We start from the raw sequence: 27856 nt of genomic DNA, 5'->3' as shown, positions 1-27856 counted from the left end.
GTCGCATAGGAGAAGCTCCCTTGAAATCTAATAGCCCCTCTGATCTAAAGAGGCGGTGTTTTGAAGGTCTGCTCTCCCGTCAACCGTGTACATTATGGACGGGATGGATCACCGAGGCCAGCAACAACAAAAGGAACAACATATACAAATGCGCATGCAGGCATGGCAAATGTGATGTGTTCTTCTTCTGGCGGCTAGGGTTGCCAACGCCTCCAGTATATATGCGCGGTCGGGTACGAGGACGTGTGTTGGAATCACGTCCGAGTCGGCAACATCCCATGATCCGACGTTTCAGCTCGTGACCCGTCTGTTAAGGACTCTCCGTTCTTGATCGACAAAAATAAGTGTATAGGTGTGAGCTCGGCTCAGCTCACTCCCGCAACCCCCTGGTGCATCGTGACGGGGCATGGTGAGGCAGATGGCGGAGGAGGAGCACTCGGGAACTGCGTCTCTTCTCAAGATCCAATAGCATGTGAAAGAGAATCCCTGATAAGGAGGTCCAGCTCCTTCTATACTCGTGGGGTGGGACTAAACTTTCCACCATTCCTTAGTCTCACACCAACATGAGCCCTTAGAGATTTATCTGAAATTGTTGAATTATCCTAAAGCCACCCTATATTTCGACAAAAAGCGTCTGAAGCCCGAGAGCTCGGTCCGAACGTTGTTTTTAGCCTACACGTTGGCTTCGACTGTCCATGATCAGGTTTACTTGGGGCCAATCGTCTTCTTCATTCAAAACAATCTAATGGTGTGTTGTTATCGCTACCTCTCCATTATCGAAGCTAACTGGTCGTGTTAATCATGAACGGGAAGGCATCAACACCACAGTTCCGCCGGACTAGCGCCATGGAAGCCGTTACCACTGCAAGATCCACACATACAATGTATAAGCTAGTAACGAGAAACAAAATGATCTTCCAAGCCAGAAAGAAGGCCTTCTTCAATCCCAACATCCTAATTCTTAGGCCTTACGCAGGCACCAGCATGACGAAGAGGAGGTTGGATGACCAAAATGCGAAGAAAAGTTGTCGGTGCTGCCACAAATGACAAACCATAACCTCAACTACCAAAGAGATGGACATGGAATCTACATCAACAAGCCATCGACAACGCCACTACCAACACCATCGAGACATGGATGCTTAACAAAACTTTATTCGTCATATCTACGTTGTCACCACCAACAAAATGTCGCCACGTAACCCTACTAAAGGCTCAAAAAAGAAAAAGAAAACGAGATTTCCATCTAGTATACTCAGGCTTCCCCACCTCCCGGTGAAGGAGTAGGGCGTAACGATCTACCGGTGAAGGAAGGGTGGGGGCATCTCGAAAAATCCCCTCTCTAGGGTTTAGAGAGGAGGTACCAGTTCTAGGTATATACAAGTTTTTTTATTAAGAAAAGGTATCCGAAAGTTAACCCAATATATAGTATATAATCTGAAGCTCAAATCTTGTAAATGGGAAAACTGACGTATCTTCATAGGAGCAATTAACTTATTTCTAAAGAATGCATATGGTTTAATATAATTTATATGATATATGTTGGAAGCACACAGAACATTAATTTGATTAAAAAACACTTGTTTTATTTGTCTTTGCCGCACAAGCATGTATTGTTTTTTTCGCAAAAAAACATATATTGTTTTTTCACCAAAAATATATATTGTTTCTTCACACAAACAATACACCTTTTGTCGCCATTTTGCAGAAATATCCCATTTTCTCTTCTTTTTTCGTTTTATGGGCTCTGGGCTCACCTGTCAGATTTTTTTTGACTTTAGGGCCTCTTTGATTCAAAGGAATTCTATAGGATTTCTCAAGAATTAAAATTTGTAAGAACTTTTTCTATGTTGGTATTTTGATTCATAGAATTGGATTTCATAGAAATTTCTTCTATGAAATCTTTTGTGCTATTTTTCATAAAAAATCTAACATTCATTCACATCTGTTTTTACAATTGCTTTGTTTTTTCCTATGACATCAAACACTCATTGCTAATTCTATAGAATTTAAATGGGTATGATATTTTAATTCTATATTTTTTCAGTATGTTCAAGATACATCTAAATGTGACATGGTTATTATACATCTAAATGACTAAATTAAGCATAAAAAGGAAAAAAAAACACTCGAACCTTTATGTAAGATCAATGATATAGGATTTGTATGTGCAATATTTATCTCACATGTAGTAGATGTGTTTTAGCAGAACTGTTTTTTCTTTTCATTCCCATGTTTGTAAAATCATACGAATTAAAGAGGCCCAAATTCATTTTTCTCCTATGCTGCGGTTCGAGTCGACATGATCGGATCCATCCATCCATTAGGCTCACCTGACGAAAAGAGTCTCCTTCCGCCCCGCGCCGCCCTTCGCCGCTCTTCCCCGCCGAGCTCGCCGCCGCGCGACTCCTCCTACCAAGCTGCATCGCGCTCCTCCCCGTCGACATCCAGCCTCGCCGGGATTCCCGATTATCCAGGACGCGCCGCCTCCTCGTCTCCTTGCCGGACCGCGCGACGCCGCCTCCTCTCTTCTGACTGACATGATCTCCTCCTCGCCCCTCTCGCGCCCCCGCCTCGCCCCGCGCCCCGTCCCCGCCGCGGCCTCCCCCTGCCGCGCCCGCCTCGCGGTCGCTGGCGGCGGCGCGCGGGGGCTCGCGGCCGGCGTGCGGTGCCAGGCGCAGGCGGGCGACATGGACGCGCACTACATGCGGCGGTGCGTCGAGCTGGCGCGGACGGCGGCCGGGCACACCAGCCCCAACCCCATGGTGGGCTGCGTCATCGTCCGCGAAGGCAAAGTCGTCGGCGAGGGGTTCCACCCCAAAGCCGGCCAGCCCCACGCCGAGGTCGCCCCTCTCACACTTCTTCTCAATTTGATGTTCACTCTCTTAGACTACGAAAGATTGTGCAAGCGTGGGGATTTAACAGCTATCTCATCTGTCAATTTTCTTAAAATGCAGAGCATGGAATGGCTTCCCCTAATCTTTGAGTAAACAGTCCCCTAATCTTGGTGTGGCCGTACTAGTAACCTGGCCTGATAGCAGTTCACAATCTTCATATGATGCCTAATTTCACTAATAGTTTACTCCATTTAGTAAAAGCAACTAGCGCCGTTATTCAATCTGCATTATGTCATAAATTGTCCACATCTTGCTGTCTAACAAATATTTCGGAAATATCACTTGTTGCCGGTATGTCAACAGTATGCAGTGGTTTTCAGTCATACACAACAATATGATCTCAGCTAATGCTACCATGAAGAAATAATAGTTAGTATCATCGTAGTATTAGGCAACTACCCTATTAGGTACATGCATAAGGGAACACATGTTTTTTACCTGCATAAGAAATTGGGCCACTAAAGTACAATGGTGCGGATAATATCATAGCCTCGTAGCAAAGTATAACTATGTGGCCATGTGTGCAGGTATTTGCTTTGAGAGATGCAGGGGATTTAGCAGAGAATGCAACGGCTTATGTGAGTTTGGAGCCCTGCAACCACTACGGGAGGACCCCTCCCTGCTCTGAAGCACTAATCAAAGCCAAAGTTAAGGAGGTTGTGGTGGGGATGACTGATCCAAATCCTATTGTAGCATCCAAAGGGATTGAAAAACTCAGAAATGCCGGGATAGATGTGAGGGTTGGTGTGGAGGAAGCATTATGCCTCAGATTGAATGAGGCTTACATTCATCGCATGCTTACTGGGAAGGCCTTTGCAACTTTGAGGTAAATATCCAACTACATATTTGTGTTTTGCAACTGCGATTAGGAAAATGTAGAACACTCATTGCTTCAGCCATTTTAGTGTGGTGATGTTTATATTTTGTACTGTTGCATATCATGTTCGTTGGTTCTTTTTGTCTGAATATCATGTGTGCTGCTGCTGATGTTTTATCTGTTACACTGAAACCAGAGCTACACTCTCGATGAATGGAATTGTCATAAACCAAATTGGGAGCGGAACTGATCAACCAGGAGGATACTACTCACAGTTAGCGAAAGAATACGACGGGGTTATAATTTCAAGCGACATGGCCAAGGCGACTGCCTTACCAATGTCACGCGAGGCTGGCGCCAAGCAGCCTCTTTACATCATCATAGCGCAGGGAGAAGGTTCCAAATTGGACATCCCATTTCTTGACGAAGAGTCTGCATCTAACGCCATAGTCCTTGCCGATAGTCCCGTCACCGTGGAGCCAGCGGGAGTCAGCGTCTCAGTCCTCGATCAGATGAACCTAGAGTCCATCCTTCAACTTCTCGCTGATCGAGGGTTATGCAGCGTGCTGGTGGATTTCAGAGATGCCGGAGGCGTCCTGGCGTCGCTGCTGAGCAAGTTTCAGGAGGACAAGCTGGTGCAGAAGGTTGTCTTGGAGCTCTCTCCTGTCTGGATGGTGAGCCCTGGGCAGAGTGACCTGGCGTTTGGTGGCAGCCAGTCGTTTGCACTCAAGAACGTGGAGCACAAGGAGGTGAATGGAACTTTGCTGCTTGAGGGATACTTGTAGCATCTTATCTTTTCTGTCTGATGATTTGTGACCTCCTGTTGTAAACACCCAGCCATGTAAACTTGAGCCTGAACCTGCATTCATGCCGAGCTGAATCCATGGACAAATATTTGTTGTAAGGTAAATCCAGCCTTTTTTTGTTCTCGTTCCTGCTTGTGGAAATTATTGCGAGTAACATTGTAGCATTTGTGAGTGCAATGACAGATTGCACAGTTGCGTTTTTATTTTATTTTTTTCCATCTTACATATTTTTGTTTCCCTATCTGCTACGGGATAGCTGCAAACGTTGAAATGTTCTGTCATGGACAAATTGTTCTTGTAAGGTAGATCCAGCCTTTCTTGGTTGTCATGTGTAACCAAGATAATATTTCTTGCATGGTGTTCATGTTACTCTTGCAGCAAATGGTTCTCATGTCGTTTGTTCTCATCCATAACAATAGCAAGTTGGCTCATTATTGTACGTACGTACATGGTTCTTCATGTTACTCGACTCCAATACTCGTGCAGCTGCAGAGCTCGCGTGCATCATGTGGGCGGTGGCGCACGTTGCCGGAGCGGCACAATAAAACCCGACCACCTCCACGCTCTCCTGTCAACCACCATGGCGTCGGAGCGCGACCAGCACGAGCACCTGCGCCCGGACGGCACGGAGCCGCTGGCGCGCATCGCCGTGGACTACACCCCGGACGCCTGCCGCCACGCGCCGGAGTCCGGCGAGATCCACGTCACCTACGACGACCGCGGCGGCGCGCGCTGGCGGTCCCGTAGCCGCTTCCTCCCGGGCGGCGCCGTGGCAGCCGCCGTCCGCGCCCCGGCCGGCGACACCGCGGGACTCAACTACAACCTATACCTCTCCTCCCTGGAGGGCTCCGGCGACATGGACGAGATCGACTTCGAGTTCCTCGGCAACGACAAGCGCGCCGTGCAGACCAACTTCTTCGTCGCCGGCAGCGGCGGCAGGGAGGCCGTCCACGAGCTCCCCTTCGACTCCTCCGACGGGTTCCACCACTACGCCGTCGCCTGGGACGCCGAGGCCATCGAGTGGCGCGTCGACGGGGAGGTGCTCCGGAGGGAGGAGCGGCGCGACGGGGAGGAGCCCTGGCCGGAGAAGCCCATGTTCCTGTACGCCTCCTTCTGGGACGCGAGCGGCGTCGACGAGGGGCGGTGGACCGGCACGTACCACGGCCGCGACGCGCCCTACGTCTGCAGCTACAGAGATGTCAGGGTGCCCGTTGCGCTCTCAACAGAAGAGGAGGAAGAAGAATGTCAGGATGATGCGGACGCCGGAGATGAGGCTGATGCTGCCGGCGCCGCGGAGGAGGAGATGGATGCCGGAGATGGTGAAGATTAGATCTCGGCGTTGTTCTTCCGTCTATGATCGTGCCACGAGCCATGTGGATTTACATATCTTGGTCACGAGTGTGGTTTGGGTGTGTTGCAATAAATGATTCATGAATTATTTTATGTGAAGGAAAAAACAATGACAATACGCACAGCTCGTTTGAATAACTGTATTTTAGTGTGTATACATAATATAAATAGGGTGAAGCCATAACATTATTGGAAAATACATGGACCCATACTTATGGTTCACATGATATTCTTCATCAATCAACATAGCTACTCGTGTATTTTCCTCTCGCGCACAACGAGCATCAGCTATCCTATTCATGGTAGCATCATTCACCCCATCTTGAATGGGATCCGCTTGTGTTGATGTTGACACATTTTCGTCGGACTGAAAGTAGGTACTCATCTTGTGCATAATCCAAAAACGCCTTGTCGGCCTTGTCAGCAATATTGCTCAATCAAACAAATACATCACTTTATAGATTTCGTCACATACGCATCATCCCAAAGCGTTTTTTTGGGCTTGCCGGCCATACTTCACAATTGAGCAAAATGCAAGGACTTCATTTATCATAACAACATCCATGTGCACTATATGAGCTCTCTCATGTTCTTCAAATTTAGCCTCCATAAATATGTACACAAATATCGCATGACAATGGTAATAAAAAAATCGTGAATTTGAAGAATTTTTTTTGTGAATTTTAAAATCTACATGAATTTAAAAAATAGCATGGATTTGAAAATTATTCAAGAATTTGGAAATATTTCTCGAATTTTAAAATGTTCATTAATTATTTTTTGAAATCACGAATTTGATATATTTTTTCATGGTTTTAAAAATAATTACAAAACTGACAAAAAATCATGAAATTCTATATAATGTAAAAAATAAAAATAAAAACGAAAAAGGAAACAGAAATGAAAATAAATAAAGATGTAAAGAAAGAAGATCACAGAAAACCTAGCCCGGTAAACCGGAGGGCTAGGACGTTCCCATAAAACCGCTGGGGGTAGATAATGGGCCGGTAGCCCATGCGCTTGTCGACACCAGGCCTGGGCAGCCGCAGCACCCGTTTCATCACTCCCAGTCCTAGCCAGTAGCCACGGCGATGGCGACGGCGGGCGGCAGCCAATAGGATTTCGCCGGGCGTCCGTCCGAGCTCGGAGAAGAAGGCGAGCGCGATGGCAGCGAACGTGGCGCTGCTCTCCGCCCCCTCGCCCTCCACCTCCACCGCCTCCTCCATCCTCCGTCGCCGCCGCCCGCCTCGCCGCTCCGCCCGCCCCCGTCGAGCAGCCTCCAGGCCATCCGTCGGTAACAAGTCCTCCTCCACTTCTCTCAAAACTCAATCCTGCAACCTTTTTTCACCTCGCCGCCGTACGATCAGTGCCGAAGCTTACTTTCGCCACGCTCCGAGCTGCGTCGATGGTCTTCGGCAGTTCGGCGAGGGCAAACCTGATGTGAAATGTTGTCCGTAGAAATTTGGATAGGGTTTGAGGTGGTGTGGCAGCCATGGCCTGCAATAGTTGTGATTATGTGTGTACCAGCTTCAATTTCCACACCAAATTCATGCCATTGCCATGGCTGTGACTGTGAATGCTATATGTGCTATGTGTCTGTCACTCTCTCACCCTGTCTCGTGGAATTGGGCAGTGGCCGCGATGAGCGATGACCCGATCAAAGAGTGGATCCTCACCGAGGGGAAGGCCACGCAGATCACAGGGACCAGCTCCATCGGGGGTGGCTGCATCAACGCCGCACAGCGCTACGACACCGATGCCGGCTCCTTCTTTGTGAAGACCAACAGGTGTGCTAGAACAAATTTATGTTCAGAACTAACTCATGGTACCATGGAGTAGCGCGAGTAGTGATGTTGGTGGCAACGATGGAATGGAAACGTCTTGTTGTATGCCAGGCGCATCGGTCCAGCTATGTTTGAAGGGGAGGCTCTGGGCTTGAAGGCAATGTATGATACCAAGTCAATTCGTGTTCCTTTGCCGTACAAGGTCAGTGAAGACTCGGACTCAAGAACATATATAAGTTGCGTGATGCATAAAGTTGTATGAGATATCGTAACAAACGTACATTGACCGGAACTGCACTGACACCATACATTGCAGAACTAGATAGTACTTATCTGATATTTGATTGGTATACATATTCTTGTTTCAGTTATATTCATCTGAAGGTCGTTGGCTGCTTCTTATCTAGCAACTACGTAGTAGTTACTCCCTCTATAAACAAATATAAAATGTTTTAGATTTAAAACGCCTTATATTTGTTTACAGAGGAATAGCATCTTAGGTCAGGGATATTGTGAACTATCTTTATTTTCACTAACTGGCACCTGCCTACAGCCGCCTTTTCTCCACTGTATTTCTTACTCTGTACCCCTTTTATTTCAGGTTGGTTCGTTACCAACTGGCGGTTCTTTTATCATCATGGAGTTTATTCAGTTTGGTCGTTCTAGGGGTGACCAGGTAACCTTGTCCCGAAACCCCTTTCGTTCAAAGAAAAAGGTAACTTGTACCTTTTGTTGCAAGCTTTTATCTAAACCATTCATCATTAACAAACAACTTATTTTCAGTCAGCTCTAGGGAGGAAACTCGCTGAAATGCATAAAGCTGCAAAATCTGATAAGGGCTATGGTTTCTACATTGAAAATACCATTGGAAGGTAAAATTAAGCGCTTGGCATTCTAAAACTGAACTTATCCCTTTTATCAAGAGTAGATGTATGCCTCTCAAGTTACATTTGATTTTATCAAGAGTAGATGTATGCCTCTCAAGTGACATTTGATTTTGAGGTCCGCCTCCAGTAGTTTCTTGCAACTCATGTTTGCTTTGAAATATTGTTATTTTTAATCCACCAATTTTCCTGATGTAGCACTCCACAAATCAACACTTGGACTGCTGACTGGATTGAGTTTTACTCGAAGCATAGACTGGGATACCAGTTGAAGTTGATATCACAGCGGTTCGGAGATTCAGCTATATATGAAAAAGGTACATACGAGAAAGGAGGAACATATGGAACTTGACTTACATGTTCCCATTTCTTCTGATGGACACATCAGTAACTGAGTATTAACATGTGGAGTAGTTCATAACATTTTCATATAAGTTCCTCTTGTGCAGGTCAGCGATTGATTGACAATATCCATCCACTGTTTGAGGGTGCTGTAATTGAACCATGCCTGCTTCATGGAGATTTATGGAGTGGAAATATAAGCTCCGATACTAATGGAGATCCTGTAATATTGGATCCAGCATGCTACTGTATGTACAAATCAATATTTCTCGCCCCAATTTCCAGAATCACAATCATTGTATGCAATACGTTGAGTCTTTTTTTTATATAAGAAAAGTGTCGATCAAGGCAAACACTAACCGGGTGGTTGTTAATTTGTTTGGAATCACTGAATTTCTTGCACAGTTTTGTTAGAACTCATAGCCAATCGCTGAAGAAATGTTAATGCTTGTTCCTTAACTGCAGATGGACACAATGAAGCAGAGTTTGGGATGTCATGGTGCGCTGGATTCGGAGGGGATTTCTACAGCTCCTATTTCGAGGTTATCTGATGCTCATTTTGTTCCACTACATGTTTCGTAATAAAACGGGATAGTACAATGTGTGTATCACTCCCATAAAACGAAGTCCCTCACCTCCAGCTCTACTTGTTGAGTTCACCTGCATGTTTTCCAACACATCCCGCTCAATGCTCGACTGCTTCTCTTTCTCTCTTCATGTTTAGTGATCACATCTTGTGCCGGGTCGGCCTCTCAATTTACTGTCCTGATGGAAAGGAAAAGTTAAATGTAACATGCTGAACTGTTATTCAGGTGATGCCGAAACAGCCAGGCTTTGAGAAAAGGAGGGACCTGTATTTACTCTACCACTACCTGAATCACTACAACCTTTTCGGCTCTGGGTACCGCTCGTCAGCCATGTCCATAATCGAAGACTACCTGCGGATGCTCAAGGCATAGCCACATCTTCTCTTTGAGGAGAGGGAATTTCCCACCCACCTGTGCTTCTCCCCACAATGGCACGCATGTATGAATGACATGGTCTATGTGTACCACTTGATATGTTGTGGATTCACAGTGAAACCCTTCTATTCTGTTGTAAAAGCACTATCAACTGAAACCTCCTATTATATCTGTAAATATATCAGTGATAATCCATCTCACTGTGTTTCTAGCACACAAATGGGCATGCCACAAAAATACTACTCCCTTAGTGTCAAAAACGCTCTTATATTATGGAACGGACGGAGTTAGGGCGTTTGGGGCAGCTCCGCGCACTCTGTCCGCGGGGTTGGGAGCTGGAGCCTTCCCAACAGGACCTCAGACAGTGTAATGAGGACAGAAGTGAAATATACATGCTCTTATGAACGAACTTTTTGTTGTTGACAGCAGCAAACAATGAAGAATATGTGTTCTTTGTAAACATATCATCTACATCGGAGCTTCTTTTCTGTTGAACCCTTGAGTCAGTAAAGTACAAGAGAAGGGGTATACGCTGAGAGGGAGAGTGAAAGAATTACGTTAGGTGAACAATTTGCCCCAGTGCGGTCAGAATCTTAGCAAGCTTCTTGGCCAATTAGTCCACAGTGTTTTATAAATCATGTCAACCAGCAACTACTACATGGCTCATCTTGAAGTACATGATCATGCCATTTAGATTACATTCGTAAAAAAAAAACTTAATTCTAGCAAAAGATCTTATGATTGTGAATGGGACAAATGTTACTTCTATGTTTGTATCGTTCCAGCTACTGGTTGTATAAAAGTAGTGAATCCTAATAGAAAAATGGCCAATGGAATTGATTGCAAGTTTCTTGGAGAACCTTACCATTCCGATTTTATCCTACCAATAATCCAAGCATGAACAGGAGCCATTCTTGAAGTGGTGGAATCGGTTTCGATCTCTGACAACTATGACCCGATCGTAGACCTCTGAGACAATCTTCATGACAGAGTGACAATCCTCGCAGATTCTCAGGTTCTTCACTATGCGGATGACATCCCCTCTTGTCGTGCTCATGAGTCCCAAGGCAAGTGCGAGTTTCTCGCTGTGCTGCGAGATGCAAACTTCTTTGTCCTCCTCATCAACGTCAAAGGTAACTTCTTTAGTTGAAGGCTTGTGCCCCTTGAGGCTTAAGGTCTTGCAAATCTCATCAAGCATTGCATATATTCGATCAGACTGAGGATGCGAACGGTCCCCGGACAAGAACTCGTAAACCACACCATTCAGCTCAACAATGCTGGATCCTGGAGGTTTGTATATCTTGTGTTCTTTCATCGAGCTCCTTACCCCTTGTACAAGGTCCCATTTCCCAGCATCAGCATAGACATTAGATAAGAAGACGCACGCCCCAGCATGATGAGGATCCAACTTGAGTATCTCCATGGCAGCCATCTCCCCCATGTCGACATTCTTGTGAACCCTACAGGCGACCAAGAGAGCACCCCATAGCACAACATCTGCCTTGAACGGGACAGTCTTGATGAGGGCCAATGCCTCCTCCAGCTGGCCTGCTCGACCAAGAAGATCGACGACGCAGCCGTAATGCTCTATGGTGGGTTGCACACGATATTCGACGGGCATACAGTCCAGGAACCTCTTACCCTCATCCACCATGCCAGCATGGGCGCACGCGCTCAGCACGGCTGTCATGGTGATGGAATCTGGGTCCACCCCTGAGTTCTTCATCTCAGCGAACAAGGCCAGCGCGTCCCTGGGGAGCCCGTTGATGGCCAGCCCGGCGATCATGACACTCCACGTCCGGACATCCTTGTCGAGCGTCTCGCGGAACACGGACCACGCGCTCTCGACATCCCCGCACCTCATGTACATGTTGAGCAGAGCGGTGCCCAGATTCCTCGTGGTACTCCGGCGGGTCCTTGCATAGGAAGCATGCGCCCAGCGGCCGGTGTCGAGCGCGCCGAGATGCGCGCAGGCGGAGACGACGGCGAGCAGCGTGACCTCGTCGGCGGCGGGCATCTGGCGGGAGAGGCGCAGCACGTGGGCGTAGAAGCCCTGGGAGAGGTGGGCGTGGAGGAGCGAGTTCCAGAGAGGCAGGTCCCTTTGGCCGGGGGGACTTGCGTCGAACACCTGGCGTGCGGCCCGCAGGTCCCCGGCGGCAGCGTAGAAGGAGAGGAGTGACGCGCCGATGAAGCGGTCGCGGGAGTCGAGACCGCGGCGGAAGAGGGAGGCGTGGACGGCGGTGCCCGGCGCGGCTGCTGCGGCTGGCGAGCTCGCGGGGAGGAGGCGGGCGCAGGCGGCGAGGAGCGGCGGGTAGGTGTAGTTGTTGGGGTTGGAGAGGGGGCCGAGGAGCATGGAGCGGTAGAGAGCGACGGCGAGGTGCGGGCGGGGGCCGTGCGCGAGGGAGCGGATGGTGGTGTTGTAGGAGAAGGTGGAGGGGTGGGCTTGGAGGAGGGAGAGCGCGTAGGGGAGGGAGGAGTTGGCGGCCGACGCGGCGAGCGGGGCGGCGGCTGAGGGGTCGGCGTCGAGGGCGCCGGAGCGGAGGAGGCGGGCGTGGAGAGCCCTGTTCGGGAGTGTGCCCGTGGTGGTCGGCGGCGGCATCGGCGGCGGAGGTGGACCTCCGGCGGCGGCTGATGCAATGATGTGGGTACCGCTCCATCAGCTACTTGCCAATGCTGCAGGCGTAGCCATGTCTACAGAATATAGCCTAAATTCCGTATTTTTTTAGCACGGCCTGAATTTCTGAAAACAATGCAATGCATTTTTCGATAAAGGTTGTTTTTAATTATCTTAAAATGTACTCGCTCCGTCTCAAAATAACTGTCTCAAGCTTAATACAATTTTGTACTAGAGCTAATACAAAATTGAGACACTTATTTTGAGACGGAGGGAGTAGCATAAAGCGGATACAAAACATTATAGTAACAGTGAGAACTCTGCATAGCTAGGATGCACACAATCAAATCCAAAGGTCTAATAAAAATCCATGAAATAAAAATCGACAACAGTAGAGTCCTATAAACCCACATTATGCCTATGTCGAAGGAGGTGGTCGATCGATCCAAAGGTTATGCTACCACACATGTTGAGAAAAAACCTCCGTAGTCACCTGCTCCAATCGCGTACACACTTTGTGAACAGTGGTTGGTACTCCGATCGTTGTAGCATAGACCATATACATACCGAGTACATACATCAAAAAATAACCTGCAAAGGAGAAGCATTTTTATCATTAAAACCAAATCATTTTTATATAGCCAAAACGACCAAATTAAGGCATACACTTCCACCTTTATTAGCATTTTAGGACTATTTGGAATAACGCCCAACCAATGACCAGATATGTTGGCAACACTTATAAGCATCTGACGCTGTTCGGATGACTAACCACGTAGAACGTGTAAACTTGCATTGAAAGATTTTCATTTCTTACTCCCTTGTCAATTTTGTCATGCCAGGTTGTCTTTGATTAACATAAACTCCCATATAAAGATACCACATACGGATTTTCACTTTTAGTAGAATCTTGGACTTTCAAATTTTCTTGTTATTACTCACTGTACCTTAGAATATGTGATCGCACGATAGATACAGTCTACGGTGAAAGACCTGTTGGAATTATGCCCTAGAGGCAATAATAAATGTGTAGTTATTATTATAATTCCTGTATCAAGATAATAGTTTATTATCCATGCTATAATTGTATTGAATGAAGACTCATTTACATGTGTGGATACATAGACAAAACACCGTCCCTAGCAAGCCTCTAGTTGGCTAGCCAGTTGATCAAAGATAGTCAGTGTCTTCTGATTATGAACAAGGTGTTGTTGCTTGATAACTGGATCACGTCATTAGGAGAATCACGTGATGGACTAGACCCAAACTAATAGACGTAGCATGTTGATCGTGTCATTTTGTTGCTACTGTTTTCTGCGTGTCAAGTATTTATTCCTATGACCATGAGATCATATGACTCACTGACACCGGAGGAATGCTTTGTGTGTATCAAACGTCGCAACGTAACTGGGTGACTATAAAGATGCTCTACAGGTATCTCCGAAGGTGTTAGTTGAGTTAGTATGGATCAAGACTGGGATTTGTCACTCCGTGTGACGGAGAGGTATCTCGGGGCCCACTCAGTAATACAACATCACACACAAGCCTTGCAAGCAATGTAACTTAGTGTAAGTTGCGGGATCTTGTATTACGGAACGAGTAAAGAGACTTGCCGGTAAACGAGATTGAAATAGGTATGCGGATACTGACGATCGAATCTCGGGCAAGTAACATACCGAAGGACAAAGGGAATGACATACGGGATTATACGAATCCTTGGCACTGAGGTTCAAACGATAAGATCTTCGTAGAATATGTAGGATCCAATATGGGCATCCAGGTCCCGCTGTTGGATATTGACCGAGGAGTCTCTCGGGTCATGTCTACATAGTTCTCGAACCCGCAGGGTCTGCACACTTAAGGTTCGACGTTGTTTTATGCGTATTTGAGTTATATGGTTGGTTACCGAATGTTGTTCGGAGTCCCGGATGAGATCACGGACGTCACGAGGGTTTCCGGAATGGTCCGGAAACAAAGATTGATATATAGGATGACTTCATTTGATTACTGGAAGGTTTTCGGAGTTACCGGGAATGACGAATGGGTTCCGGGAGTTCACCGGAGGGGGGCAACCCACTTCGGGGAAGCCCATAGGCATTTGGGGGGGTCACACCAGCCCTTAGTGGGCTGGTGGGACAGCCCACCAATCCCCTATGCGCCAAGGAAGAAAAAAATCAAAGGAAAGAAAAAAAAAAGGAGAAGTGGGAAGGGGGAAGGACTCCCTCCCACCAAACCAAGTAGGACTCGGTTTGGGGGGGGGGGGAGAGTCCTCCCCCCCTGGCTCGGCCGACCCCTTGGGGATCCCTTGGACCCCAAGGCAAGGTCCCCCTCCCTCCTCCTATATATATGGGGCTTTTAGGGCAGATTTGAGACGACTTTCTCACGGCTGCCCGACCACATACCTCCATAGTTTTTCCTCTAGATCGTGTTTCTGCGGAGCTCGGGCGGAGCCCTGCTGAGACAAGATCATCACCAACCTCCGGAGCGCCGTCACGCTGCCGGAGAACTCTTCTACCTCTCCGTCTCTCTTGCTGGATCAAGAAGGCCGAGATCATCGTCGAGCTGTACGTGTGCTGAACGCGGAGGTGCCGTCCGTTCGGTACTAGATCGTGGGACTGATCGCGGGATTGTTCGCGGGGCGGATCGAGGGACGTGAGGACGTTCCACTACATCAACCGCGTTCTCTAACGCTTCTGCTGTACGATCTACAAGGGTACGTAGATCACTCATCCCCTCTCGTAGATGGACATCACCATGATAGGTCTTCGTGCGCGTAGGAAAATTTTTGTTTCCCATGCGAAGTTCCCCAACAAGACCCTGGTGTAGTAAGGTTCCAGCGAAACACATTCCAGCCTAGTGTGAGGTTAATCGAATCTAGCCGGGCTAAAAGATTATGCATGATACAAGTCGGAGGCCAATCAGATCCCGCCTGAATGAAATATTCGGCGGGGATGAACTGAGCACCTGCGCAATAGTAGTATTCTTATCCCGAGCAATGTTGTATAAGGCTGGATATTATTCTTGGGACTAGCATTGCCTAGCGAGATGCCTTCCCAAAAGAGAATCTCAGACCCGTCCATTATCGTGGAAGACCCAAAGCAAAAGATATGTTTCTTTGCCACCATTAGGACACCCAATGCGAGTCACCATGTTTCCAAAATGCTTGGGACAACGTCTTTTGACCTAGATACTTGTTGCACAGCATGGTTTGCCAAACACCATCCTCAGTAAGAAGTTTGAATGACCATTTACTGAGTAGGGAATTGTTATTGACCTGTAGGACATGAATTCCAAGGCCACCTTGGTCTTTCGGTCTACAAACCATGCTTCATTTAGCCAACCTGTATTTTTTCTTTTCACCATCTCCTTGTCAAAAAAAATTGGATCCAAAATAGTCCAGTCTTTGTAGGACCCCTTTTGGGAGTTGGAAGAACGAAAGTATATAGAGAACCATATTTGTGAGGACGGAGTTAACCAATACCAATCGTTCTCTAGACGCTCCTCAACATGCTTCCACTCTGCAATGCATGGCAAAGTATATATTTTATGTGATTATTACATTTTTCTAGAATATTCTTTGCAACTTTCTTACAACACTATATATCAATTGAAAAAGGTCGTGTTGCCCCGTGTCATCCTTGGTGATCTAGGTAGCGAGCGATGAGTGGAACGACCACCATCTCCCTCCTTCCCTCTTCTCGGTGCTACCAGAGAGCATTGCCGGCAAAGCCGCCTGACAGAAGCAGGGCGATGCTAGTTTCAGGCGAGGCGTGATGCTCGGTCTAGGCCGATGAAAGGACGTGGATGTCGCCTAGAGGGGGGGGGGTGAATAGGCGCTTTAAAATAATTATGTTTTAGGCTTGAACAAATGCGGAATAAAACTAATGTTTAATTTGTCAAGCACAAAACCTACAACAACTAGGCTCATCTATGTGCACCAACAACTTATGCTAAGCAAGATAAACAACTAACTGATAGCAAGATATATGACAATAAACAATATGGCTATCACAAAGTAAAGTGCATAAGTAAAGGGTTCGGGTAAGAGATAACCGAGGCACGCGGAGACGATGATGTATCCCGAAGTTCACACCCTTGCGGATGCTAATCTCCGTTGGAGCGGTGTGGAGGCACAATGCTCCCTAAGATGCCACTAAGGCCACCGTAATCTCCTCACGCTCTCGCACAATGCAGAGATGTCGTGATTCCACTAAGGGACCCTTGAGGGCGGTCACCGAACCCGTACAAATGGCAAACCTTGGGGGCGGTCACCGATACCCGTACAAATTGCTCGGGGCAATCTCCACAACCTAATTGGAGACCCCGACGCTTGCCCGGAGCTTTACACCACAATGATTGAGCTCCGAGACACCACCAAGCTTCTAGGACGCCAAAGCATCCACGAAGAACACTATCTAGGGTACTAAGTACCAAAGGTAATAAGCTTCTCAAACTTCACTTCCACGTATCACCGTGGAGAACTCAAACCGATGCAACTAATGCAATGGCAAGGGCACACGGAGTGCCCAAGTCCTTCTCTCCCAAATCCCACCAAAGCAACTAATGCTAGGGAGGAAAATGAGAGGAAGAACGAAGAAGAACACGAAGAACTCCAAGATCTAGACCCAAGGGGTTCCCTTCACTTAGAGAAGAAAGTGATTGGTGGAAATGTGGATCTAGATCTCCTCTCTCTTTTCCCTCAAGAACTAGCAAGAATCATTGGAGGGATTGAGAGTTAGCAAGCTCGAAGAAGGTCAAAAATGAGGGAAGAACACGAGCTAAAGAGATAAGGCTCAATGGGGAAGAAGACCCCCTTTTATAGGTGGGGAAAATCCAACCGTTAAGCCTCACAGCCCGCACAGAGCGATACTACCGCTCATGGAGCGGTACTACCGCTCGGTAGGTTCACCAACCATGCTGAGGCCAAAAAGTATGCAAAAAACAGTCCGACGGGGCGGTACTACCGCTCCTGGAGCGGTAGTAAAAAGTTACTACCGCTCCGGAGGCGGTACTACCTCTCCGGGGGCGGTACTACCGCTGGCACCAGGAGCGGTACTACCGCTGGATACTGAAAGTGCTGTAACTTTCACATACGGACTCCGAATTCAACGAAGCCAAGTTTGTTGGAAAGCTAACGACATGGGCTAACACAAATCTTGATAGAAATATCAATAAGAAGCAAGTGAGAAAAGTCCCATAAGAAAATGGTGAGAACCCTTCTTCGAATAAGACCGGTAAAAACTCCCAACATCGAAAACATCATAGAAGATGCATATGGACTTCGTTTTCGATGAACTCGAGCTTGTCATGAAGATGACCATAAGCTCTAAAACTCACAAAGAGAAACACCAAACAAGAACCCAGAAGTATGATGCAAAGATGCAAATGGTTTGAGCTCTCAACGAACGATACGATCAAGCTACTCACTTGAGAGCCCCCCTTGACAGTACGACAATCTATCCTAAAACAGAAAACCTATCAAGGGCAAACCTATACCTTGCACCTCGTCCTCTTGAGCTAGATGATGATGATCTTGGCTTCCTCAAGATGGACCACCTTTCTTGATTGCGTTGGCTTGATGAAGACTAGTTGAATGCTCCCACATACACACTATGGGTGAGCCGCTCTTTAGCATATCTTCACAAGTCCATTGCCACCATCCTCCACCACTTGACGTCATTCTCCATGGGTTGTATGAGATCTTCCTCTTGACGCAAGCCCATGGAAACACACCTAACCCCACATAGAACTCTCACGAAGACCATGGGTTAGTACACAAATACGTAATGGACAATGCTTACCATACCATGGGATCACTTGATCCCTCTCAGTACATCTTGTACGCTTTATGTGTTGATCATCTTGATTTACTCTTTGTCCGACGATCTTGATCAACCTTGTGTCTCTATGACCATTCTTTGGATAATACCTTGAATACCACCTTGGTCATCATATAAACTCCTTGAACCCAACAGATGGACTTCAAGAAGTGCCTATGGACACATCCTATAAATATAACTTAAGGCAACCATTAGTCCATAGAAATTGTCACCAATTACCAAAACCACATATGGAGATATATGTTTTAACAACCGAGGAGATGAGTTGTGTCATTCCCATCTCTAGCAAGGTCTTGGCAAGCCTCCTCCCCTTCTCCTCGGTGACAAGGACGACACTCGTCTCAAGCTTGGACGTTGTCTAATCTTCGACGGGAGATCACCCATCCCTCCTCATCCGCACCAGCGAACCCTCTTCCTCGCCTCTGACGTCGACTCCGTGGCTGGTGGCAACATCCTTGGTTCTATCTCGAGGATGCCCTCCTCTCGGGTAAAATGAATTGAAATATACTCCCTTGGAAAAGAAATATAAAAGCGTTCAGTGACTAGTGATGTAAATACTTTTATATTTATTTACAGAGGGTGTATATTTTTCTTATTTTAATTGAGTGAGGAATACTAACTGCGCATAAAGACATGTACAATATGTGTTTCTTAGCCCAATATGTGTCTTTTCTTATTTAAGAGATGATCTCTTAACCCAATATGTGTCATCGCGATTATAGGAATAGCTAGTTATCTTAGAGGAAATGCAATTCAGGTCTTGAGAGCATATGCTCGTGCTATTCAAAAATGTTTTTCGCAAATGTTTAATTTTTTTGGAAAAAGATATGTGTTCACCGTCACACCAAAATGCTACCTACAGATTTTTAGCGGGTAAGCTTAAGAATTTTGCCTCGCGCAAAATGAACAAGTTAAAGCCAAATGTTCTATCCAAATATTTCACATATTTTTGATTTTTTCATCAAGAAAGCATTGTTATCCCGTTTCGCATGAAAATTATCAAACATGCTTGTTATACTAACAAAAACATCTACAAAAGATCAGAATTTTTAAAAATTACTTAATATTTTATGTGAACTTACTGTTCATCAAGGAGCACATGCAACCGCCGAGCCAAAACAACCCTCCCGTTATCTTAACCATTTCTAATAAAAGGTCATAAGGGACTAAAAGTTGGGTTTTACTCCCTTACGACACCCCCCAATCCGGTGTAAGTGAGTAAAAATTATACTCCCGCGTCTCTTATTTTCCTAAATATACTCCGTGGAAAGGGGTTGGAGTAAAATTCCCGCTCCTCAGTTGCGTGCACCAGACCTGGCCAAACGGGCCGGCCCGGCCCACCATAATCGTGCCAGGCACGGCACGGCACGGCACGCCTGGGCCCGATTATTAGCCGGGCAGTGCCGTGCCGGCCCACCGGCGCAGCCTCCCGGCCCAGGCACGGCACGAAGGCTATACGGGCCGGCCCGTAGGCACGCCAGGCCCGCTAGCCTATTAGTTTTTTTTTTAGGCTATTATTGGGTTGATTTTGGCCTGTTAGGCTGTTTATTGGGCCTATTTTAATATATTGGGTTGTGTTTTGGGTCGATTTTGGCATATATTAGGTTTTTTTTATCCTGTATATATAAAAATAATAAACGTGTCATGCCGTGCCCATCCCTCAAGGCACGGTCCGATGCGTGCCGCGTGCCTGGCACGGCCCGTTTAAATCGTGTCGGGCGCCCCCCCCCCCCCCCCCCCCCCCCCCCCCCAACACACACACACACGCCCACCGCCGCCCCCCTTCCCTAGACTTCCCGCCCGTCGCCACCCACTATCGCTGGCGCCTGCGCCCCATCGTGTTGCCCCTGAACCATCGTGTGTGCCCACGCCTCTCCACGCTAGCCAACCTGTGCGCTCGCCGCGAGGAACTCGCCGGCCAACAGCCATGGCGCGGTTACTACTGGTGCTGCTCGCATCCATGAGGAGATTGCCAGCCAGAAGCCATGGCGCGGCTGCTGCAGCTCACGCCCGTGCGGGGCTCGTCGACCGACAGCCATAGCCCATGCGCGACAACTGCTGGTGTTGCTCGCGCCCGTGTAAGGCTTGTCGGCCAATAGCCATGGCGCGACCACTGCTGCTCCTCATGCCCGTGCGGGGCTACTGTTGGTGATGCTCGTGCCCATGAGGAGCTCGTCGGTGCACTGTGTCCATCGACATGGAGGTGACCAAGCCGCACGCGAGCACCACAACCTTCCGCACGACCGGCGTCAGGACCACTGCACGTCGTTCCAGCCGCTCACCTTCTCCGTCTCTGCCGTTATATTGCACGTTGGCGCCTCATACTGTACCCCTCGGGCATCAACCATGGCGACGGCATAACCATCGTCGCCGCGTCGGGTATGTGGGTGCACCATAAGGACACTACTATGTCCATTGAGATCTTGGACAAGAGCGCAGAGTGTGCCGTCTTTGACACCGACTTGATCAACATCGTCACGGGGGCGCATAGCAGGTGTTCGACGAAATGTATAAGCCAAAAGCAAGTTTTACTCCGTTTATGGAATTGTTTAGGTCCAACGAAAACTAAGTGAAATGAATATCCTTTACTATGATTTACTCCAATGTTTACTCTTCTATTTTTAAAGAAATTGATTAGAAATGCTCTTACATAAGACTATCATATTAACCATTGCACATGCGTAAGAAGGGTGTGTATCTATCTCTCCTCCTTCATCCCTTTCATCTTGCCCCGTGGTGGATTATGATGATGCATGATACTGTCGTCGGTCAGGGATCCGGTAGAACGAGTCAACCTGACAGTGATCCTCCGACCCACTAAACTATCCCCAGTCAACCGGAATGACACCGATAAATCAACACGTGTGCTCACCGGCCATTCGTAACAAACCTGTAAAGGCGACGCACTAATGACATTCTTAACAACCTAGGACGGCCCCGACGTGGCTGCTCCCCATTCGACCACCCGCGAAGAAAGATCACCTGAACTTTTTTTTGGCTCCGTCGTGCTCCCCAGCTAAGCCAATCCCTAGCAAAGGAAGCAACCCGGAGAGACGCGTCTCGGAATTTCTTTCCAGTTTCTCACCGCCAATGGCACCGGCCTCCCCTCCGCTTTTAAACCCTCGCCGTAATCCCATCCGAGTAGCACGTCACGCAATAACGGCCTGCCTGCCGCTGCCATTGCTGTGGTGCTGTGTGCGGATGGAGGAGGAGGCCGGCGTGGCGCTGACGGGGAGGCGGGCGCGGGCGGACACGAGGCACCCGGTGTACCGGGGCATCCGGTTCAGGGGCGGCAAGTGGGTGTCGGAGATCCGGGAGCCGGGCAAGGCCAGCAGGATCTGGCTGGGCACGTACCGGACGCCCGAGATGGCCGCCGCCGCCTACGACGTCGCCGCATTGGCGCTGCGGGGCGCCCAGGCCGCCGGCCCCGCGCTCAACTTCCCCGGCGTGGCGCTGACGCGGCCTGCGCCGGTGTCGTGCGCGCCCGACGACATACGGGCGGCGGCGGCGGCGGCGGCAACGGTTATCGACGCCGGGAATGGGCCTCGTGCTGGCGCTGGCAGTGCTCCTCGGACGGAGACCCACGAGGGCTGCTCTGGGGCGGCGACCGGCAGGACGGGTGAACAGGGCCGCGTCGTGGACGAGGACGACGTCTTCGAGATGCCGTGGTTGCTGGCGAGCATGGCGGAGGGGCTGATGATGAGCCCGCCGAGGCTGGGCGCCGCGTCAGCGGTGGACGACGACCACGGGCACGATGGCGGCATGAGCCTGTGGGAACACGAACACACTTAAGCTCTCATCTCCTGTCTGCTGTGTAGGTGGTGTGCGGCACTAGTTGATAACTTGAACGGGCATATACGTAACTACACAAGCACAGGATGATGCAAACTTTGTGGTTCCCTTATCGATACGTAATCATCTCGTCATCCGTCCAAGACAGAATAGCGTATTTACAAGTGAGAAATACACTAACTAAGTAGCCCAAAAAAGAAAAAAACTAACTAAGAACGGAAAGCACACACTAACGATCCGTTTCGTTTGTTACTGTTTCGCCATCTCTCTAGATTACAACCTTGTTGAAAAGATTACAACCTACTCATTCATAACCTGAGAATATCTCCAAAGTGCATCCTCAACACTCAAACATTCCAACCGAATTATCCGGACACACTTTACCATCCAACACGGACCTGATCTCATTGATTTGGTTGTTCGAAATCTCGCAAACCGGATGCAAACTAGAGGAAGCTTTGCGGGCGTATGGACCGGCGTCATGTACAACCCCACCCTCATTAGATGAGCAGCGACAACCTAACGATGGAGATGAGCCGGGAAGCTCCCCCGCTCGCACCAGTCCATGCCAACTTCACCATGAAGAAGGCGCATACACACTTCAATGCCGTCACGACGGAGGAGCAGTAGCCGGCATCGTTGGTGTTGGCGTTTCGACTGGCGCATGAGGAGCAACGCTACAACCCCACCCTCCTCACACATCACAGGCTGGCGGAGGGCCAAATCTAAGACAAATTCACAAGCTCAGATGCCATGGCCGCGAAGGACCCGAATTCCGATGCCGAGCAAGTGGCGTTCTACGGGGCTGCATGCAGCGCTAACACCGGCTGCAACCCGGTCGTAACGGACTCGGACATGTATATGACACTAGCGGCATAGGCGATCACAGACAAGCATGTCACACTATGAGGGAAAAGCTAGTAGTAGTGTACCCTAGCAGTAGCGCGGGGCATGTGCTACTGCTACGACGGTACATCTAACTTGTAGTAGTAGGGCGTGCCACCCCGCACTACTACTATGTATGGTAGTAATATCATGGGTACCACCCATGCTATTAATAATTATCTGTAGCGCGTGTATGTGACCCGCGCTACTACTACTGTGAATTTTAAGAACAAAAAGAATATCAATCTCGTTTGTGTTGTCAATGGCGGTAATGATTCGATTGAGTGATGGCAAGGGTCGCGCGGACTCGCAGCGTCAGACTAGATTCGACGACGGCTGCTGGAGGGGGACCGGATCCAAGGCAGAGAAAGGCGGCGGTGTGGAGCTCATTTTCTCGGCCAAGGTCTTCCATGGCGACGACCTGCACTAGCATGAGCATGGGAGGGTGAGTCAAATAAGAGGGAGAGAGAGGGAGAGAAATGAAGAGAGAGAGAAAGAAAGACAGAGAGAGGGAGAGAAGCGATTCCCGTCCTCCTCCTTCGGGTTCCTCTCCCGTCCTCCTCCCGCCGTCGGCGGCCTCCATAGGTCCTCCCTGCCGCTGCCGGCCGTCGGTCGCCTCCGTCCCCCATCCACCCCTCTCCTCCCTCCCGGATCCACCCTTGCACCGCCTCCCCGGGAGGTGGCTGGGGCGGTGTGCGTCCCCCTCCCCTTCGGCCGCCTCCTTCCCCCCTTTCCACCCCCCCCCCGCCACCAATGGATGCCCTCGAGTGGTGTTGGTGGCGGCGGGACCTTCTGTCCCCACACGTGTGGCTCCCGTGCCCTGGGCATGGGGAGGCAGCGGTGTTCCTCGGCTAGGCGGCGGCTCGAGGACCCGGCGGCGGTGGCCGAAAGCATGCGAGGTGGTGGAATGGCACCTTGGTGGCGGGACAATATGGTGGCACGGGATGGCCGGCGGTGCGCCCCCAAACCCAGATCTAGGCCGAGTGGGCCCCATCTAGGTCCTAGCGGGTCGGCCCCCGGCGTGGCTTCGCCGCCATGTGTGTAGTGTGAGGGAGGAGCAACTCAAACGAGGGGCGGCGACACCGATGGTGTGCGTGCTGCAGCGCGATGGCGGGAGCTTTATGGGCGTAGAGGGCCCGACCCGTCCCATGGGCCCACGTGCCTGGTATGCTCCTCCTATCGTGTCTGGTCGGCTACGGTCATTGACGGTGGAGGTTGAGTCCTCCCACGTGCTGATGGTGTTGCTGCCCCTAGTCTCATCTCCTTTTCGTCGCTGTGCACGCCTCACTTCGTAGTGCCATGGTCAGACGGCGTGGAGGCCTCAAGACCATGTTGGCGTAGGCTGCAAAGTTGTTAGAATCGTGACTCATGTCTTAGAATCTTACGACTTTATGATCCAAACTAGCCCCTCCGATTCTACAGTTTTGCTCATAGAATCTAAGTTTCTACGATCCCGATAGTTATGATTCTATGATTCAGATCCTACCAGCGAAGCTCCGATCCGATTCAGAATCCCAGTTCTGACAACTTTGGCAGGATGGTGGTCAGTTTGGTGGCAGGCTCCGAAGCATCCTAGGTGAATTTTGGGATCGGGGGAAATCCGTGTCGGCCTGACCAACACCGACACGGTGGCACCTATGGGTGCCGTCGGACCTTCCTAGAGGGCGTCGGGGTCCACCCTTCTTCTTGCCTCGTCGTGTACCGAGGGAAACCCTTGGAAGCAGCGTCGTCATCGTCACGGTCCTTCCTGGAGGTGTTGATTGGTATGGGCGCTTCACAGCCTTGGAGCTTGGTGGGAAATCTTCGACGAGCTCAGCGGTCGCGATGCTTCTTCGTTTCTATCAATCCACCATTGTCGACATTTATTTCTTTTATTTTTTCTCTTTCTTTTTATTTGGGTGTGACTGTACTGCCCCAACACCTATGGTTTCATATATCGGTTGGTTTCTTTGTAATACAAAGCGGGAGGAGCCCTTTTTCGCGCGAGAGAGAAACGAGGAAGAGAGGAAGGAGATGGTGGGTGCAACGGGGTTTTGGCCAGGGTGAGGTGCTCCGGCATGGTGGCATGGATACACAGGGGAAGACCAAGGAGCTCCTAGATGTCGGCGAAGTGAGGCGGCGGCCTCTTTCGACACCATGGAGGAGGAGGCGAGCATGGGAGAGCCTATGGAGAGAGGGGGATAATAACGAGAGAGAGGAGGGATTTGGGGAAGGAGATCGAGATTTTAGGGCTGTTAAAAAACATTGTACATAGTAGTAACGCGGGATTTATACCTCGTGCTACTACTACACATGTCCCGAAGGCCATAGTGAAGACCACTTAGTAGTAGTATGGGTTTATACCCCACGCTACTGCTATCAACTTAGTAGTAGCGCAGGATTTATGCCCCATGCTACTACTACGACATGTCCCGAGGAGCACGATGGACACCACTTAGTAGTAGCCCAGGTTTCTATCACGCGCTACTACTATCAACTTAGTAGTAGCGAGGGTTTATATCTCTCGCTACTACTAATTAGTAATAGCTCAGGTTTATACCCCTCGCTACTAATAACCTTCATCTATAGACTTTTCCTTAGTAGTGTCGGCAACTCCTCGTCGTTCGCGCCGTGCCGTGACGACCACGAGGCCGAACCATCTACGTTTATCATGAACCTCACCTCGGCTGGCGACGTTGAAGCTGCAGACTCCAACAAGGAAGTGTTGTATGACATGGAAGATGGAGGCATCTATGTCCCATGTCTTATTCTTCCTCGTCGGCAACTCACAATTTCACTTTTCAAACCTCACGGTAGGTGAATATGCTAGAAATGGGGAACACTGGGACTTGGCGCACAAACGCCGATGAAGATTTAGACAAGGTTAACCTTCGGTTGCTTTTATTTAATAAAATATGTCAAAAATGTCGTAACGTGGTTTGATTTAAATGAAAATCATCTTATGTGCACAAAAATCATCTGATTTGTCTAAATTCCATTCAAAATGTTTTTCGTTCTTCCAAGATTAACTAGCGCCTCGCCTCAAAGAGCATGTGTAGTGGGCCAACCCAGTATTGTTACACACACACATATATGTATAAATATGAAAAATACATGCTACCACCTAGGGTATGTCCTATCATGTGATAGTATATATACTAAATAGGCGAAGTATCAAGTGAAAACGTCTATTCGGTAAAAACTGAAAACTATCATGGTATGCCGTCTGATCAAGCACGTACGGTGCACAACAAAGGTGGGATTTTAACTAGCTACTTAATCGCAGTTTTGCAGCTAACCCCCGTACTTACGTCCTAGCTAACCCCTGCACTTACGTCCTAGCTTGGTAACGATTCAACAAAAAAAGGAAAACGAATCTGTGCCGCCATGGAGTCTAGTCTTGTGCCGTCGACGATCGCCATGTGCGCTAGCTCTCCGATGACCGCCCCGTCCAACAGCACTAGCCCTCCGCCGGCCTCGACCGTGACCCCTTGCCCTCCGCCGCCCTTGCCCGTGATCCCACGCCCTTCGCCGGACATGGCCGTGAGCCATTGCTCTATGCCGGTTGTGACTCGCCTTCCACAGCATGCATCACTGCCGCTTGTTATAAGTAATGGTGTCACCGATCCTTCGTCCCCAGCCACGCACCTGCGTACTGGTAATACTACACAGGTAAGCAGTAGATTTTTGTATGACTTTTTTCTTCCTCCATTGATACAAATTGTTGACGCCAATGCCATGGTTGTTTCTCCTAGCTTGGTGGTGATTTGGTTTTGCAAACCCATAGTTGCAATGAGGTTGGCCACCATGATATGGAAATACATCCTCCCGCGGTCAATTTAGATAGGTTCGGTACGCCCAAAAAAAGAGCTATGGACGACCCTGTTTGTGTGAGTATCATTATCACCACAACTTAGTTTAAATTCCACTAACAAATGGTAACTTGTATGACTCTTGAGTTTCATAATTTTTAGATGTCATCATGTACACCCATATGCAATGAGAACATAAAGCCAACTGTAGGAATGACATTCGACAATATGGAAGCGGTCGAGGAGTTTTACAAGGCTTATGCACACAATGTTGGTTTTTCAGTTCGAATTGGACAGAACAAGACTAAAGATAATGTGATAGTCTGGAGGCGTTTCCTTTGTTCAAAATTAGGATTCCGAACAAAGAAGGAGGATGAACCCAAGATGGATTTGAATGAAGATAAGAAAAGAACACATGCAAGAAAGGTCACTAGATGTGGTTGTGAGGCCATGATAACTCTAAAGCGTATGAAGGATGGTAAGTACTCACTATCGTTTCATAATTTATCATTGGAAATATGTTGATATATTATATATAAGATGCTTCCAAATGACTTGCATGAAAAAATTGTAATTTGGACCATGATTTTTATTACATTTCCAAAATACGTATATATTTGTACATAAAAAGAAACATACTCAAAATACGAAGCATACTATCAAAAAAGTAGTATATATATACTCCCTAAATATTCTTATAAACTACATATTACGCGTGCATACTCTCGGATTTAATAATTAATACATACAGCATACAAAACTTAAGTGAGGGTATATATATATATATATATATATATATATATATATATATATATATATATATATATATATGTATATATATATATATATATATATATATATACCAGTTTGTAATTTTACGTGATATAAAATATTTTTTACGGTGACTATGTATTTTTTTTACGGTCTCTTTTTACATATGAGATAAGATTAAAATTCTCAGAAACGTAAAATTACAGTGTATTGATGTGAAAATAGAGGGGGTGAAGAATAACTATTCCTCACCCAGGATGATGAATAGCGCGACCATATATATATATAGGTAAATTGTTTTGGACACCTAGGTATCTGTTA

General features: G+C 48.2%; 4 protein-coding genes across 5 annotated transcripts; 3 read left to right on the top strand and 1 right to left on the bottom strand.

Annotated features, from left to right (window-relative positions):
* Window positions 1–3391: 3391 nt before the first annotated feature.
* On the top strand, window positions 3392–5961 carry LOC123449913 (riboflavin biosynthesis protein PYRD, chloroplastic). The gene is made up of 3 exons (XM_045127279.1): window positions 3392–3723; window positions 3911–4463; window positions 5113–5961. The coding sequence occupies exons 1-3, from the start codon at window positions 3407–3409 to the stop codon at window positions 5848–5850; spliced, it is 1608 nt and encodes a 535-aa protein (XP_044983214.1). The 5' UTR covers window positions 3392–3406; the 3' UTR covers window positions 5851–5961.
* Window positions 5962–6902: 941 nt separating this feature from the next.
* Window positions 6903–10037, top strand: LOC123449912 (protein-ribulosamine 3-kinase, chloroplastic). Of its 2 annotated transcripts, none has more exons than XM_045127278.1 (9): window positions 6903–7164; window positions 7504–7657; window positions 7766–7856; window positions 8256–8330; window positions 8438–8526; window positions 8737–8855; window positions 8988–9128; window positions 9346–9422; window positions 9693–10037. In XM_045127278.1, exons 1-9 carry the CDS (start codon window positions 7035–7037, stop codon window positions 9837–9839), a joined length of 1023 nt encoding a protein of 340 aa, XP_044983213.1. In that variant the 5' UTR covers window positions 6903–7034; the 3' UTR covers window positions 9840–10037. The 2 variants fall into 2 exon arrangements, with proteins under 2 accessions (XP_044983213.1, XP_044983212.1); XM_045127277.1 differs by having other exon boundaries at window positions 6907–7164; window positions 8256–8369.
* Window positions 9308–12469, bottom strand: LOC123449911 (pentatricopeptide repeat-containing protein At5g66520-like). The gene is made up of 2 exons (XM_045127276.1): window positions 10708–12469; window positions 9308–9645 (listed from the first exon to the last, which is right to left on the bottom strand). The coding sequence occupies exon 1, from the start codon at window positions 12439–12441 to the stop codon at window positions 10723–10725; it is 1719 nt and encodes a 572-aa protein (XP_044983211.1). The 5' UTR covers window positions 12442–12469; the 3' UTR covers window positions 9308–9645; window positions 10708–10722.
* An 8781-nt stretch (window positions 12470–21250) lies between these two features.
* LOC123447437 (ethylene-responsive transcription factor ERF024-like) lies at window positions 21251–22198 on the top strand. Its single transcript, XM_045124038.1, has one exon. It carries the CDS (start codon window positions 21387–21389, stop codon window positions 22086–22088), a length of 702 nt encoding a protein of 233 aa, XP_044979973.1. The 5' UTR covers window positions 21251–21386; the 3' UTR covers window positions 22089–22198.
* Window positions 22199–27856: the final 5658 nt, after the last annotated feature.

The sequence above is a fragment of the Hordeum vulgare genome, chromosome 4H (genome assembly GCF_904849725.1).
Source record: "Hordeum vulgare subsp. vulgare chromosome 4H, MorexV3_pseudomolecules_assembly, whole genome shotgun sequence".
NCBI classification, from domain to species: domain Eukaryota; kingdom Viridiplantae; phylum Streptophyta; class Magnoliopsida; order Poales; family Poaceae; genus Hordeum; species Hordeum vulgare.
This window is presented reverse-complemented; position numbering and strand designations above follow the sequence as displayed.

What these genes read in the sequence shown, in the direction of transcription:
- LOC123449913 (XM_045127279.1), top strand. Translation starts at nt 3,407, where the DNA reads ATGTGGCCATGTGTGCAGGTATTTGCTTTGAGAGATGCAGGGGATTTA. An exon ending in AAGGCCTTTGCAACTTTGAG is followed by an intron (nt 3,724 to 3,910) that starts GTAAATATCCAA and finishes CACTGAAACCAG; the next exon opens with AGCTACACTCTCGATGAATG. An exon ending in AGAACGTGGAGCACAAGGAG is followed by an intron (nt 4,464 to 5,112) that starts GTGAATGGAACT and finishes ATGGCGTCGGAG; the next exon opens with CGCGACCAGCACGAGCACCT.
- LOC123449912 (XM_045127277.1), top strand. Translation starts at nt 7,035, where the DNA reads ATGGCAGCGAACGTGGCGCTGCTCTCCGCCCCCTCGCCCTCCACCTCC. An exon ending in CCTTTCGTTCAAAGAAAAAG is followed by an intron (nt 8,370 to 8,437) that starts GTAACTTGTACC and finishes ACTTATTTTCAG; the next exon opens with TCAGCTCTAGGGAGGAAACT. An exon ending in ATTGGATCCAGCATGCTACT is followed by an intron (nt 9,129 to 9,345) that starts GTATGTACAAAT and finishes CCTTAACTGCAG; the next exon opens with ATGGACACAATGAAGCAGAG.
- LOC123449911 (XM_045127276.1), bottom strand. Translation starts at nt 12,441, where the DNA reads ATGCCGCCGCCGACCACCACGGGCACACTCCCGAACAGGGCTCTCCAC.
- LOC123447437 (XM_045124038.1), top strand. Translation starts at nt 21,387, where the DNA reads ATGGCACCGGCCTCCCCTCCGCTTTTAAACCCTCGCCGTAATCCCATC.